Below are 14,678 nucleotides of genomic sequence, written 5' to 3' on the forward strand. Positions count from 1 at the left end.
TCTCTGCTGGTCTGTAAGAACACCACCACCAACAAAAAAAAAACAGTGCTAGTTCCATGTCTTGCATTTTAAGATGGACTATAGAATACTTAGTCCATGGGATGTGTGTATTTGGTTCCCCCATTCGTTGCTTTGTTAATATTTACTTGAGTTTAGTTTATACTTGTAGAAATCTGCATTTCGTACAAAACAAATGGAATGTAATTACTCTCCTCAGGCACTTAAATACATCAAGCCTTTTGTGCGATTGCCAGCTAAAATGGCTCCCACAGTGGGTGGCAGAAAACAACTTTCAGAGCTTTGTAAACGCCAGTTGCGCCCATCCTCAGTTGCTGAAGGGAAGAAGTATTTTTGCTGTCAGCCCAGAAGGCTTTGTGTGTGGTGAGTAGAACTATGGCCTTTGACTTTTTTATTCCTTCTTCTTTTTTTTTTTTTCCTCCCATTTGTCCAAATGATGGACTTCAATAAATTTATGTTCCCTTAATAAAGCTCTTATTTCTGCTGAGGTAGATGAGAATGGATCTGTAGCTTGCTGATGATCACAGTTTAACTGATGGAAAGAAAATTTTTTTCTATAATTTATAAAATTGGCATCAGAGTGGTTTGGTAGAAAGAGAATGATGTTGGATCTTGGGAGAACTGAAGGATGGTCACAGCCCTTCTGCTTAACTGTGATTCCCGAAATCTCAGTCTTCGCATCTATGAAATGGGAATGCTGCTGTCTGCTCTCCCCAGTTCCGGGGGTTGTTGAGAGGCTTTTGTGAGCTCAGTGAAGAGACTGACTTAAATCCTGTGCAGATGCTGTTTATGGTGAACAGAAAGAGAAAATTATTAGCTAGTGATTTATAGTCTGCTAAAAATTTTACTATTAGCGGGTAAAACATTACAAGTAACAGAAAGTTTGAGTTTATTGTAAATAAATTTAAGGTCCTTTGTTTTAGCATCTAAGCATCTCCACGTTAGAAATTTGCTTACCCAAATTCAGATAGCTAGTTAGCAGATCTGGATCAAAACCCCAAGTTTTCATCTCTCTGGTGCCGTCTCCCATCTGCTGCACTACACTGCTGTTTACTCTTTGCTGCCATGGAGACCTTTGTAAAACTAAATGTGCGTACAGAACATGAAATAAAAATTTGTTTGAATTTTAGTATGTGTGTTAAGATATTGCAGAACCTAATTCTACATTGGCCTTTAACATTTTATTTAAAACTTCTTTGCCTATGATTGTTTAGCTAAGTACAAGAAAACCATATTTTTTTTAGGTTGCAGCATTAAGTGGTGCCAACAGTTTCTGGAAATAAAACATCTGATGTAGCTTTTGGATCTAAATAAGCATTTGGCATTCATCTGTAAGGGCCTGAGCTATTCCTTTTCCATGGTCTTGATTTCTCAGTTCTGTAGTCTTCGAGATATGAAATCTCTATTACTTTGAGACACACACACACACACACACACACACACACACACACACACACACACACACACTCTCTCACTCTCTCTCTCTCTCTCTCTCTCTCTCTCTCTCTCTCTCTCTCTCTCTCTCATATCTATATAGTACCCATAGATTTTTTACCAGATGAGAATTTTAGAATAATCACATAGAAGAAGAAACTATCTTAATTACAGCATGTAGGTGTGGCATTGGAAATTACCTGCATTGCAGTTGTCAGAGGGTCCCCCATACCCCATTCATAAACACAGACACACACACACACACACACACACACACGTTATTTTTTTCAGAGCACCCAAATAATACATTTTGGTTGCTTTAAGATGCTTCCTTCTGGGTTTAGACCATCTCTGAGAAACTGAAGTTCAAAAAGGTAACTTTTCCAAAAAGTAACAGAGAACTAAAAATAACTGTTTGGAATGAAAGAGTTGCTTAGCTGTAATTATAATGTAGCTCTGACAGTGTGGCACGGCGACCTGATGGACTGTCCACTCTAAACCTCAGGCTGGAGCGGGGGGCTCACAGGGAGGTTGAGAAATGCTTTTCCTTTCACTACAGGATTGTTTTTTCCTGCTCTACCTAAAAACGACTGGTCTTTTTAATGAGTTCTATTTTTGGTAAGTGGGGTGTTAATTTGTGCTGTCATTAGTGGTATTGATTATCATTATTGATGTTTGATTTCTTAATTTTTCTGCTTATTTTTGAAGAACATGGGGAAAAAATGCAGTTCCTAATAGTAGCATTTAAAGATGATCCATGAGCCTGGAAGGGTCTTTTAACTGATTTCTTCTTGTATTTATGTTAAAAAAAAAAAAAAGCACAAGAGGTCTGCAATAAACGGTGTTCCAAAATATCAGTCTCCTCCCAGTTAATGATGGATAAATAGGGCTCAGTCTCTAGTTGAAATGAATGAATTACTTTATAAACTCTCTGCCAGTCTGTTATTTTCAACACTGGGACTGCTGCTCCATCTATGAAACATACACAGAGGGTAAAAACCTAAGCCACTGTTTGTTTTGAGTTTCTTGGTGTTCAGATCTGAATAGCGCTTGGACTCAAGCTTAAAACTGTTTTGTTTCCTCTTCTCCATTTTGAACAGATGATTTTCCTAAACCCCAGATCACAGTTCAGCCAGAAACACAGTCGGCAATAAAAGGTTCCAATTTGAGTTTTATCTGCTCAGCTGCCAGCAGCAGTGATTCCCCAATGACTTTTGCTTGGAAAAAAGACAATGAGCTACTGCATGATGCTGAAATGGAAAATTATGCGCACCTCCGGGCCCGAGGTGGGGAGGTGATGGAGTACACCACCATTCTTCGGCTCCGCAGTGTGGAATTTACCAGTGAAGGGAAATATCAGTGTGTCATCTCTAATCACTTTGGTTCATCCTACTCTGTCAAAGCCAAGCTCACAGTAAATAGTATGTGATCTGACTTTTCCTTTTGCGTTTAAAGATATGTTTTAGAAACAGAAAGTACCTGGTTTCCTCTTTTTCTTACTGCTAACCCTATCCTCTGCTCTTATAGTTCTCCACCTAACTCTTCCCACTCCACAAGATTAATAGTCTTGGTTAAGCAAGCAGTTTTTGTGTTGAAGACCCCATACTTAGCATGGTGGGTAACCAAGATGAACCAGACACTTTTTGCTCTGTGAGAGCTCACAATGGACTGGTCTGATGTGGGAGGCCATGAAGTATAGAGTTAAAGGATATCACCTTTTTTTTTTTTTAAATGAAGTATAGTTGACTTACAATGCTGTGTTAGTTTCAGGTGTACAGCAAAGTGATTCAGTTACATGTATTTTTTTCAGATAATTTTCCATTATAGATTATTACAAGATATTGAATATAGTTCCCTGTGTTATACAGCAAATTCTTGTTGCTTATCTATTTTATGTAAAGTAGTTTGTATCTGTTAATCCCCTACTCCTAGTTTATCTCTCCCCCCTCTCCCTTTCCCCTTTGGTAACCGTAAGTTTGTTTTCTGTGTCTGTGAGTCTGCTTGTTTTTTATATATATATTAGTTTATTTTTTAGATTCCAGATATAAGTGATAATATTGTCTTTCTCTGGCTGACTTCACTTAGTATGATATTCTCTAGGTCCACCCATGTTGCTGCAAATGGTAATATTTCATTCTATTCTATGGCAGAGTACATATTCCATTGTATCTATGTACCACATCTTCTTAAACCAGTTGTCTGTTGATGGGCACTTAGGTTGCTTCCATGTCTTGGCTATTGTAAATAGTGCTGCTATGAACTTTGGGGTGCATATATCTTTTTGAATTAGAGTTTTCATCTTTTCCAGATATATGCCCAGGAGTGGAATTGCTGGGTCATATGGTAGCTCTATTTTTAGTTTTTTAGGAAACCTCCGTACTGTTTTCCATAGTGGCTGCACCAATTTACATTCCCACCAACAGAAAGCACACCACCCTTAGCTCAGAGATCTGGGTTTGAGCCCTGCCACTCCTGCTTACAGCTGTGGAACTCTCGGCAAGTTACCTAACCTCTCTGTGCCTCCTTTTCCACATCTTTCAGTTAGGAGTAATAGTACCTACCTTACGGAGGTATGATAATTGTTAAATAAAATAATTAGTGTAAAGAACTTAGCAGAATGCCTGGAATAGAGTAAGTGCTCAGTAAATGCAATAAGTGTTAGCTGCTGTTCATAAAAGTATCCCATCCTGTGCTTTGTGTGGCAGGTAGACAGTTTTACAGTTTATCATTTAATTGTTTGTATCTCTCATGGTAGAAAATATGATTCATTAATGCATTCATTCAGTAAATGGTTGCTGAGGCCTGACACATAGAACAAAAAATTGTGGAACAAAACACATGTCTAAAGTCATAGAATGTTAGAGCCAGGAGGGACTTAAAAAAAAAAAACAAAGATGGAGTAGTCAGGGTAACAAAGAGATAAACTGATTTGCCTAAGGTCTCACAGATAATTATTGAGGAAACTAAAAAGCGACTGGAAAAGAGCAGAAAAACCATCAGTCTGAAGCTCAGGTGACCTGTTTCATCCTGACTCCATCATTTCTGTACCTGTGTAACCTTGAGGGAGTACCTTAATCACTCCATCTCATCTTGCAGTTGGAAATAACCCCTGCCTTACTATGTCTGGGACATTCATAAGTATCAAAAAAAAAAAAAAAAAAGGGAATGAAAATGAACCTCTCAAACTCCAGAATGCTAATTGCCCATGTTGTGTCTCTGATTTCAGTGCTTCCTTCGTTCACCAAGACCCCCATGGACCTCACCATCCGCGCCGGGGCCATGGCACGCTTGGAGTGTGCTGCCCTGGGACACCCGGCCCCACAGATAGCCTGGCAAAAGGATGGGGGCACAGACTTCCCGGCCGCGAGGGAGAGACGCATGCACGTGATGCCCGAGGATGACGTGTTCTTTATCGTGGACGTGAAGATAGAGGACATCGGGGTGTATAGCTGCACAGCTCAAAACAGTGCAGGAAGCATTTCTGCAAATGCAACTCTGACTGTCCTTGGTAAGTGGATATTTTCAGATTTTGTGATATATGTTAGTCTTAAATATACCAGCTCACCCAAAGGCCCTAAGAAGCTGTGAGAAGTTGTGTCCGAAGTTGGGAGGGTGAGAGATGATCCATAGGACACTGCCCTTTCCTGAGGGGACAATGGCTTCTCAGAAGCTGTGAAGTCGCGAGTGTGTTACATCTTCAGGCCTGTGGCCAGTGAGATGAATCTGCTCCCCCCCATGTGAGGAGGGGGAAAAGTAAATGCTTTGATGCTTTCCGTTTTGCAGGAGTCACCCTTCTCTGCTCTTTCCATCATGCAGTCTCTATTAAAAGTCTTAACAATATAAAGAATATAAGAAAATAAGTGTATAAACAAATTGAAAGGGCCCTAACTTTTTTCTCAGCCTCCCATAACCACTGTGGAAATCTGATTTCATCTTTTATCATTTACCTAAACAGATGCTTTTTAAAAATGTGAGCATATAAAAAAAATGTGAGCATGTTAATCATTTGTGTATCTTTGAAAGAGTAAATCAGAGTAACCGGGAACACCCTATAATACAAGTAAATTATTTTCAGAATTTTAATATAGGCTGGGACATCTAGTAGTAGGAAGTTTCCCTTTAAAAATGTAAACATTCTGATTTTTTTCATCCATCAACACACAGTTGTGCTTGAAATTATTTTTATACATTTTCTAATTCTAAAAAATGTCTAAGATGTTTTGCTTTGCCCCACTTCCACCATTCCCCAGCCTTGCCAAGAGTGAGACAGACTTGAGAGAAAGGAATAGTAAATATTATCCTTCACTGATGTTATAAGTAAATGACAGCCAAATGATGAAATGAAATCCCAGATGCTGTATACATGTTTATGGTCTTAAAGAAGCATGGGCGTGAGGTTGTGGGAGAATACAGTTTTCAGCTCCCATTTGAATAAATTTAAGCACGAGGTCTCATGCTGTGCGAACCCTAATTCCATGTCGGAGATTAAAAACATAACTTGTCATTTCAGAGACGCCATCATTTTTGCGGCCCCTGTTAGATCGAACTGTGACCAAGGGGGAGACGGCCGTCCTTCAGTGCATCGCGGGAGGGAGCCCTCCTCCCAGATTGAACTGGACCAAGGATGACAGCCCTTTGGTGGTCACTGAAAGGCACTTTTTTGCAGCAGGCAACCAGCTGCTAATCATCGTGGACTCTGATGTCAGGGACGCTGGGAAGTACACATGTGAAATGTCTAATACCCTGGGCACCGAGAGAGGCCACGTGCGCCTCAGCGTGATTCCCACCCCCACCTGCGAGTCCCCTCAGATGACCGCCTCGTCACTGGACGACGATGGATGGGCCACCGTGGGCATCGTGATCATCGCGGTGGTTTGCTGTGTGGTGGGCACGTCGCTCGTGTGGGTGGTCATCATATACCACACGCGGCGGAGGAACGAAGATTGCAGCATCACCAACACAGGTGTGTCAACAGAAGCCTGGCACAGGGTGCAGGAGTCGTGTGTGTGCTTATGGTCCCGCCGTGATCTCCTTCTGAGTGTGTGTCTCACAGTCTCAGGCCGTGTCACAAGGGGGACTCATTTGTTTCAAGCTGCAGAGCTACGGTTAGCTAAAAATAACACCCTGGCCCAGACTAAAGCTGATGGTTAAAGATGAGTGCTTTCTGTCAGAGCCTCATCAGAATATCCTGTTGGCTATGAGAGACGATCCAAATCACAGCGTAAACCAGTCTGACCCTGTCACAAGCTGGTGATGGAGGACCAGGAACAGCCCCCTTCAGTCATGAGGCTTACGCTCTGCCGTCGTTTTTCGTTTTGTCATGTGTGAGCATGTGTGCATGTGTGTGTACAGGCATCTAGGGAAGATTCTAGTTATTGGTGGGAGAGGGGCTTTGACTTATATGTGCAAAACTCCTACATCAGTGAATAGTTAGCTAAAAATAACACCCTGGCCCAGACTAAAGCTGATGGTTAAAGATGAGTGCTTTCTGTCAGAGCCTCATCAGAATATCCTGTTGGCTATGAGAGACGATCCAAATCACAGCGTAAACCAGTCTGACCCTGTCACAAGCTGGTGATGGAGGACCAGGAACAGCCCCCTTCAGTCATGAGGCTTACGCTCTGCCGTCGTTTTTCGTTTTGTCATGTGTGAGCATGTGTGCATGTGTGTGTACAGGCATCTAGGGAAGATTCTAGTTATTGGTGGGAGATGGGCTTTGACTTATATGTGCAAAACTCCTACATCAGTGAATAATAAGAAATAAATTTAAGAAATCAAGCTTAATTCAAAACCTTAGATACGCTCTCATGAAAATTACCTTTACCTTTGTCAGCATTTGTTGTTTTTGAAATTTGGGAGGAATATCCCACAGGCCATAAAGTAGAAAGTCAGCTCAGGCGCCCCAGAGCAGCAGAGCCCTGGTTTGCCTTACATCAAGATGGTTTTGTAAGAGTCGATTGATTTGATTTGAACCGAAAACCAAACAGAACGTACCGTTCATCAGGGAAGCCCGTGTGGCGTTTACGATCATTCTCGGTTAATGGAATGCTGTTGTTTGATTCCAGATGAGACCAACTTGCCAGCTGACACCCCGAGTTATTTGTCATCTCAGGGAACATTAGCTGACAGACAGGATGGGTACGTCTCCTCAGAAAGTGGAAGCCACCACCAGTTCGTCACTTCTTCAGGAGGCGGATTTTTCTTATCACAACACGGCAGTAATGGTACGTGCTTAAAATGAACGTGGGCTGTAGTTGTTTTGAAATAACCCAATGGAAAGTTCAAATATAATATTAATTTTCACAAGAAATTGATACCCCCATATATGGAGGGCCGTGGCCCAAAATCACTAGCAAAGCTGAAATTAAATAGTTATGCCCTTCTCTTAAATACTAGAAAAATCTTTGTTTCTAGCAATAACAGAAGACAAGTAGGTTAAATAAAATTTAATTCCTCCAGGCGATGTAATACTTCCTTTACGTTGTAAATGTTCTTTGGCCCTGAATGTTCTTCTTACTTAAATGACATTAACTGGTTTCATGTGTGGTCTTAAAAAGTCAAAGGATTTAAAATCATTCTGTTAGAGACATCTAATACTGACTGTCACTTTAAGAACTGTATTGTTTAAAGAATAATAAGGAGGCAGCATAATACAAGGGCATCAGCTTGGTTCAAGACCCACTTCTGACACTCGCTGCGTAACCTTTGGCAGCTATAATCCTTCCCTATTAAGTTGTTGTGAACATTAAATACATTGACAACGGAAAATGACACATATTGAGGGCTCAGTAACTAGCAGCTAGTGACATTATTCTCAAACATCCTACCATCTTTTCCCGCAAGCGCTGATTGAATATCTGCTCTGTGATGGACTCTGTAGTTGGGAGGCAAGAATGTTTTTTTTCAGTTTCACAGTTCAGTCAGTGGTGAGACAAAAAATCCCACAAATAATTGCAGAGTGCTTGGCAAGGCAGTGATAGAGGGTATAGAGATAGAAGATTTGAGCAGAAAAGCTGTAGTCCCTGTTAGACTCATTTGGCTGCAAAGAGCAGAGGCCCAAGCTCATTCATCTGGAGCAGGGTTTACTGAAAAGATGCTTGCAAAAGTCTAAAGGGACAGAACTGGAGCATAGTAAGTGCCATGTCGCCTGGATGCTGGGGCTGGAGATTGGTCCCCCCCTCAGAGCAGCCCTAGAGGCCACTAGCATTACTGAGTCACATTCTGCACACTTGCTTCTCGCTGAGACCACCACCCACCCTCCGACCGCCCAGTTCTTGCTGCCCAGACACATGGTCCATCGTGGCCTCTCTCACCCTCATGATGTCTCTTGTCCTTCAGCTGCTGAGTCCGCTACTAACCAGCATATCATTTCTGGGTCATTTAGCTCAGATACTCATGGATACGTTTTTGTTTGTTTGGCCAGGCTCATCTTTGAGCTGGCCATTAAGAGGTCATTGGTTACATGCCAATGCCTTATCCTGGTCATCAGTGACTTTCTGGAGGAAGCAGGCAGTGCTGGCGGCATCACGTGGTTCAGACCATGGCTGCTTCAGCTGCAGTGTCCATACACAGATCAGTATCTCTTGGAAACTAGGTGGGGCCAGCAGCGAGGTTAGCTCCAGTTCAATGGTTAATCAAGTCCTCCTTTAGTAAGACATCACACATTCACTCAGTTACTAATCCATAGGCATCAATAAATTTTGAAAAACTCTACCATAAATTTCTACAGTGTTTCCTTTGTATAATAGTCTATCTAAACTTTTCATCTGTAAATATGGAAACTGTCAAAAGTGGAGAGAGACTGTTGAATGGTACTTGAACAAAATTGGTTCAGTGACTAAGATGTGGTTTTTAAAGGGACATGCCATATTGACAACAGCAGTGAAGCCGATGTGGAAGCTGCCACAGACCCGTTCCTTTGTCCCTTTTTGGGACCCTCAGGCCCTGTGTATTTGAAGGGGAGTGTGTATGGCTCAGATCCTTTTGAAGCCTATCATACAGGTATGTGGTTTTCTTATCTGAGTTCCGTTTCCTGGAGAGACCTCCAGAAGCATTAACTCTGTCTCCTGATATTGTCCCCAAATTTAAAAGGTTGTGGTCCTGACCCAAGAACAGCTTTAATGGAACACTATGAGCCCAGTTACATAAAGAAGAAGGAGGGCTACCCGTGTCCTCATCCTTCAGAAGAATCCTGTGAGCAGAGTGTCAGTGATACAGGATGGCCTTCCCATGTGAGGAAGTTACCCAGCTCTTCTTACTCTCAACACGAAGGACCTGGAATGAACAACTTATGTCTGAACAAGTCTTCGGCAGATTTTAGTCCAAGTCCAGAGCCAGCATCGGTTACTTTGAGTAAATCTTTCATGGGTAAGTTTATTAAATTATTAGACACCTTGATTCAGGACCCACATTCCAAGTTGCGTGCGGGAGAGCCCTGAGAGCTTTGAATGCCAGACTGGTGAAAAATAGTTTTTGGTGTTGTTTTTTTGTTTGTTTTTCTTTTTAATGATGCTGTCGTGACATTGTATTAGTTAGTATCTTTGTTTCTAAAAGCAAAGGCAGATATGGGGATTTTACTTGATTATGTATTTAATCCAGCGCTAAGCCTTAGGAACTTTCTGGGCAACTCTGTGTGTGGCATCATCTAGAAGACAAGAGTTTTGGAAGTGACTTAAGAGTGCAGTTTGTCAGTCATGTGGAAAAAGTGGTTTTGGGCTACAACAGCCTTTAGGGTGGAGTTGTGTGCACAGCATGACTGTGGTTTGGGATGTCTGGTGGCTTATAACTGAACTCACAGTCAAAGGGCAGACGGCATCCTACCTGGCAGCAGCTGCTCATCAGCCAAGCTGGACTACCTCCTGCGAAGGAGGCTGTCAGAGCCCTAAAGCCCTCGGTAGTGCTGGTGGACACTGGCTGGCGCTGAGGTTCATTTGTGGATTTTTTTAGTCTAGTGCATGGGGACGATGAGATGGAAGAACTGAGATAATCTTTTCACTGCATGGAAATATGGAAAAATGAACCACAACTTTTTTTTTTTTAATAGAATTTAAAAATATTTTACCCAGCTTTTAAGAAATTTCATGTTTTGTCATGGTATAATTATTCATATTCCTTTTTGAAAAAATGAAAATAATATCTTTTACATGACTGAGGCAATAATTTGAGTCAATGGAATAATAATTTGCTGCTAAGGAAGAAAGGGCAAGACATACGGGTGGTTTTGAGAGAAATGTGCTGTACTCAGGAACAGTTGACTTGTACGTTACTATCCAAATGCGCTTTTTGGAGAATTGGGGGCTCTCGATTAATACAGCTAGGACTCGGGAGAACTTCTGTTGGGGAACTTCGTTGCTCAATGATGAATGTTACTGTAAGTCCTGAGACGTGGTAAAGAAGGCCTGCTTGTATTCAGTGGATGTGTGTATAAGAGGGGCACACATGCCCTCAGCTCCATTCTGCAAGGTCTTTCTCCATAGCACAGATATACAACCATACACCTGAGTCCCACGATATGGACTTGTAGAACGTCCGTGGGGTATTCACATTCATGGGGAAAGATGCTCCTTCATTTGAAATGCATTTTATTGATTGCTCCAAAAGGCCCCATGTGCTCAAGGGGGTTCTTTCTTTCAGGAACATTTGGAAAGCCTCTGAGAAGACCTCACCTGGATGCCTTTTCAAGCTCTGGACAGTCACTAGATTGTCAGCCAAGAACCTTTCACTTGAAAGCTCGTTCTTCCCCGAACTTGGACTGTGAGTCAGAGGAAGATGGGAAAGAAAGGACAGATTTTCAGCAAGAAAATCACACATGTACCTATAAACAGACCTTAGAAAACCACAGGACTTCAGATTTTCAGTCTTATGACTTGGACACATAGACTGAATGGGACCAAGGAAGAGTACTAACATACTACCTCAAATGGACTTTTATTTAAAAGAGAGAGAATCCTATGTTTTTAAGTGGAGCTATGAATTTTAAAAGGATAAAATGTCTTATTTATACCGATGGACCAAAATTACAAAAAGTTATAAAAATTTTATACTGGGAGTAACTTTCATATAAGAATACCTTTTAAAGCTATTTTACTATTTTATAACTTTGCCTTATGCAGAAAATATCTTATGTAAAGTAATGGTATAAATCCATGACTATTTTATGTATTTTTATAATGCCAGATTCCTTTTTATTGAAAATGAGTACTAAAGCATTTTAAACAATAACTGTCTTGTACGTTTTTTGAATAGAGGTCACTTCATTTTATTTTGCACATTACATTTAATAAATGTGTCATTTTGATCCCAAGCCCCATCTATACAATAACAATCTTTATTGTTTTCAACACATTTTAGGCTTAATGATTTCATATTATCATGTCTCACGTTGGTGATAATTACATTCAGCACGTTAAAATATGAGCAAATGATCGTTCTTCGTACCTCCCAGGGTGGTTGTAATATAGACTCAAACCAGATTAGTGTATGTGAAAGCACATTGTAAATGAGAGGGAGCTACAGAGATCTGAGGTACATTAATTTATTTCTAACTCTACAAACGAAAAGACGTGTTGTAGTCCAGTGTACTGTAGTACAACCACCATTGCTCAAGTCACTGCTCACGCCACGTTTCCTTAATTATAACAATGCCTTATGTCGTCTAATGCTTTGTGCTTTTCCAAATAGTTTCACATCCACCATCACTTTAATTATAACAAGAGTGCTTTATTGTACATTTCTATAGTTAAAATGTCTAGAGCAGATGTGTTCATCCTCTGTTCCAGGTTATAATGGGATGCTGGTGGAATTCTTTGCTGTGCTTGGTTTTCTGCTGAATGAGCAGTTCTTACAGAAAAGGTACTCTTAAGCTATTCTGCAACATTCTTGAAGAATTAAAATATTTTCCTAATTTGGTCACCACAACTCTACTTGTTAAAAACTGAGTATCAAATCTGTTACTTAAACGTATACAATTATTTAAAATACTTGTTCTAAGCAGTATTTAGGTGAAAATATCATTACATGACTGGCCTATATACACATACAAAAAAGAATATAGTCATTTCCAAAATTAAGTGACATAGTCTGAAGTAATTGAATGAAACAAACATTAAGCTTAATAATTCAGACGGTGAAACTTTTTTTCCCCTTATTAGCACTGAAGAAGTTAATATAGTACATTAAACTTTAAAATCTACTAACCTGTTGAAGGTGTGAATTTATGTCATTGTCAGTTCTTTGAACTAAATTAAAAGCGTGTATTAGAAAAGCAGATTCTTCTCAGAGGGTGTGTTGGGGGTAAAGTTTTCCTATTTAGTGAGTTTAGAGCTTTGTTGTTTGTGAGCCAGAAGCCTGGAACCCAGATTGCAGTAAGATTTTCCTCCTTTAATTTAGACACCAGAGTCCAAGACAGGAAGTTGATCCTTCCTGGGACCACCAGTGACTAAGAGCAGAGAAGTGATTTTGTATGGTTTGGCTTTATCATGTTGCTAGATCTTCCAAATCGTGTTAATTTGTCTGCATTATTGCCAGATGTGATCCAGGCATCGATAAGGGGTCTACGCAAGGATTATGAACTTCTTTTAAAGGATTTAATTTTTCCGGACTTAAGCACAAAGGTTTAAATCATTAACACCTGAAATTCAGAAGTTAGATTCACTCTACATTAACATGATTTTTCTTTTACTCTTCTTGTGTGCTGAAACTTATGGATGACATATAATCTTAGCTGTCTGGAGAAACAGCAGGAGCTTAATTTCCCTTTGACATTTGCAGGAAAAGAATATCTATAATTTTGAGACTCCATATTGAATTAACAAAGTGAATCTAGTAGGTTAAGGTATCCTAAAATAACATAGACTTAATTAAAAATGTAGATAAATATCAAATCACTTGGCTTATTTATGAGAAGGAATGCTTACAATTTTCAGTTTGATCTTTCTGTGCTTTCTGGTACAAGACTATTCTTTTACAGTGTATCTTAATAGATGTTCACACAACTTTTGTATATTTTCTCTCTATTCCACTATTGACACTAAATGATGGGATAGTTACTGTGTATAATCTTATCTGTTTTTTTAAGATATTGGGAAATAAATATTCCTTAATTGTGGTAGGCAACATTTTATAAAAATTAAATTTCTGTGAAACATCGCCATTTATTTTCAGTTAGAAAACAACCAAGAAGGAAAACCAAAAAAAGAAAGAAACCAAAAGTTATTTCTCAGAATAAAGCCAATGGTAGTTACCATTTTAAAAACTTGATAGAAAAAAGAAGGGATGATTTGGTATTTGTACACACTTGAGGAGTTTTAGTCCTCTTGATTTAATGTGATAGGAAGTACTTCATAACCAATATTACAATAGATGTGCTACCCTGATATTTTTCAAAGAGAATGAGAACCAAATGTCATTGCAAAATGCCTGCTCTGTCTCTCCTGCTCTTGGAATCTGCAGTGATTGGAATTGTGTAATGGGATAATTTAGAACTCACTATTTTTTAAGATAGCATTCTTTTAACACATTGAATAACACAATATGCGGCCAAAGAAGCTATTAAAAGAGGGGTACGGTTTCTTCATGAATTGAATAGCTTCAGTATTCCAGAAATATCCCATTACTGGAAATTATCATTTCTGTGGGGCATTTCTTAAACTAACAGAGAGTACTGAACGGTCTCGAGAGGTTGCAGATTTGACCAAAAATGGCTCAGAGGTACTTTAGTAGGTATTTTCTTTTAAAAGAGAAGAGGATTTGCCCACAATATTTATACTGAATTATCCCAATATTTGGGGCCATTTGGTTTTTGGTTTTTGTTTTGTTTTGAGAAATCTGATACTGGTAGGGTGTCTTTTAATAAAGATGTTCGATTTTACCTGAGGCATACAATCAAAATAAAACATACATAAAAGTCTATTATAGATTGAAAGGTATACAGTTTATCGAATACATTCTTACCATTGCAAAAATTCAAGTTCTTTTCCCATTTGTATTATATTTAGTATCAAGGATCTGAATTCTATATCCTGAATTCTGTATCCTCCCATACAATGATTGATACCTATGAACACAGAAATTATATCTACTATTCACCTGTAGCTTTTTATTAGAATTATTTTTTTAATTAAAGAATTTTTAAGAATACATTTTAAAGCATAAGGCAAAGCAATTCACGACTGTTACAATTTCATTCTTGGATTTCTTCTACAATTATTTTTTTCTTCTGTCTTTAT

At 39.5% G+C, this 14,678-nt stretch overlaps 1 protein-coding gene across 3 annotated transcripts in view; it reads left to right on the forward strand.

The window, feature by feature from the left end:
- LRIG3 (leucine rich repeats and immunoglobulin like domains 3) overlaps positions 1-12,363 on the forward strand; it is a 47,741-nt gene extending 35,378 nt beyond the window's left edge. Inside the window, exons 12-19 of one of the 3 annotated variants that reach the window (XM_007127365.2) lie at positions 218-381; positions 2,553-2,873; positions 4,679-4,960; positions 5,963-6,415; positions 7,518-7,676; positions 9,310-9,453; positions 9,544-9,819; positions 11,086-12,363. In XM_007127365.2, the coding sequence (XP_007127427.1) occupies positions 218-381; positions 2,553-2,873; positions 4,679-4,960; positions 5,963-6,415; positions 7,518-7,676; positions 9,310-9,453; positions 9,544-9,819; positions 11,086-11,330 (2,044 nt within the window). In that variant the 3' untranslated portion in view covers positions 11,331-12,363. The remainder of the gene's footprint in view (positions 1-217; positions 382-2,552; positions 2,874-4,678; positions 4,961-5,962; positions 6,416-7,517; positions 7,677-9,309; positions 9,454-9,543; positions 9,820-11,085) is intronic. The other 2 variants (XM_007127366.4, XM_007127367.4) reach the window with 2 other exon arrangements.
- The last annotated feature ends 2,315 nt before the right edge of the window (positions 12,364-14,678 follow it).

Source organism: Physeter macrocephalus, chromosome 6 (assembly GCF_002837175.3).
Source record: "Physeter macrocephalus isolate SW-GA chromosome 6, ASM283717v5, whole genome shotgun sequence".
NCBI lineage: Eukaryota > Metazoa > Chordata > Mammalia > Artiodactyla > Physeteridae > Physeter > Physeter macrocephalus.